A 736-nucleotide genomic window follows, 5' to 3' on the forward strand; every position below is an offset into this window, starting at 1 on the left:
CTGAGTAAATATATCCTTCAAATTACTGAACTCCAACCCTGCAAGTCTCTATATTATCACAGAGCATCCTCCAGTGGTCACCACAGATTTTATATCCACGGATGAAAGGTGAGAAGAGAGCGAGAACAAACTGTGTACCTCTTTTTTTAATGTTGTGCGTGTGCAGGAGGAAGGCGCGTCTCTGAGCTCAGTTCACCTCATCGGCGTCAGTCTGGGAGCTCACCTGGCCGGATTTGTAGGAGCAAACCTGAAGGGGAAGATCGGACGAATCACAGGTAAATAAATAAAAGGACAGACAGGAAAACAGGGACAACGAAAGAGAAAGGGGAGTTTGAGCGAACTGAATTTGGGGGGTAGAATTTTAGATTTTAAGTGTTAAAAAATCAGTATGATAACAGCAAAATCTGCTTTTTGATTACTTAAGTTTCGGCCCGTTCACTGTAAACGAGGTTTACGCTGGTGTGAATAAAACATTAAAAGACACACCTTTTAAAAACACACTTAATAAAGAAAGACTGGTTTGGTGACAGTATTTAGGGTTTTGTTCTGTCCTGCTCTCCTGCAGGTCTGGACCCCGCGGGGCCGATGTTCACCAGCGCCACGCTAGAGGAGAGGCTGGACCCCTCAGACGCCATGTTTGTGGACGTACTTCACACCGACATGAACTGTGAGTTACATTTCCTGATAATAATAATAATAACTTTATTTATATAGCACCTTTAAAAACAAAGTTTGT

General features: G+C 42.8%; 1 protein-coding gene across 1 annotated transcript; it reads left to right on the top strand.

Annotated features, from left to right (window-relative positions):
• Positions 1-116: 116 nt before the first annotated feature.
• LOC121940398 (lipase member H-like) lies at positions 117-667 on the top strand (the record flags this gene model as incomplete). The annotated part of the gene is made up of 2 exons (XM_042483178.1): positions 117-275; positions 566-667. Coding segments are annotated over 2 exons (261 nt in total), but the record flags the coding sequence as incomplete, so codon positions are not given.
• Between the last annotated feature and the right edge of the window lie 69 nt (positions 668-736).

Source organism: Plectropomus leopardus, unplaced genomic scaffold (genome assembly GCF_008729295.1).
Source record: "Plectropomus leopardus isolate mb unplaced genomic scaffold, YSFRI_Pleo_2.0 unplaced_scaffold85920, whole genome shotgun sequence".
In the NCBI taxonomy this organism is placed as follows: domain Eukaryota; kingdom Metazoa; phylum Chordata; class Actinopteri; order Perciformes; family Serranidae; genus Plectropomus; species Plectropomus leopardus.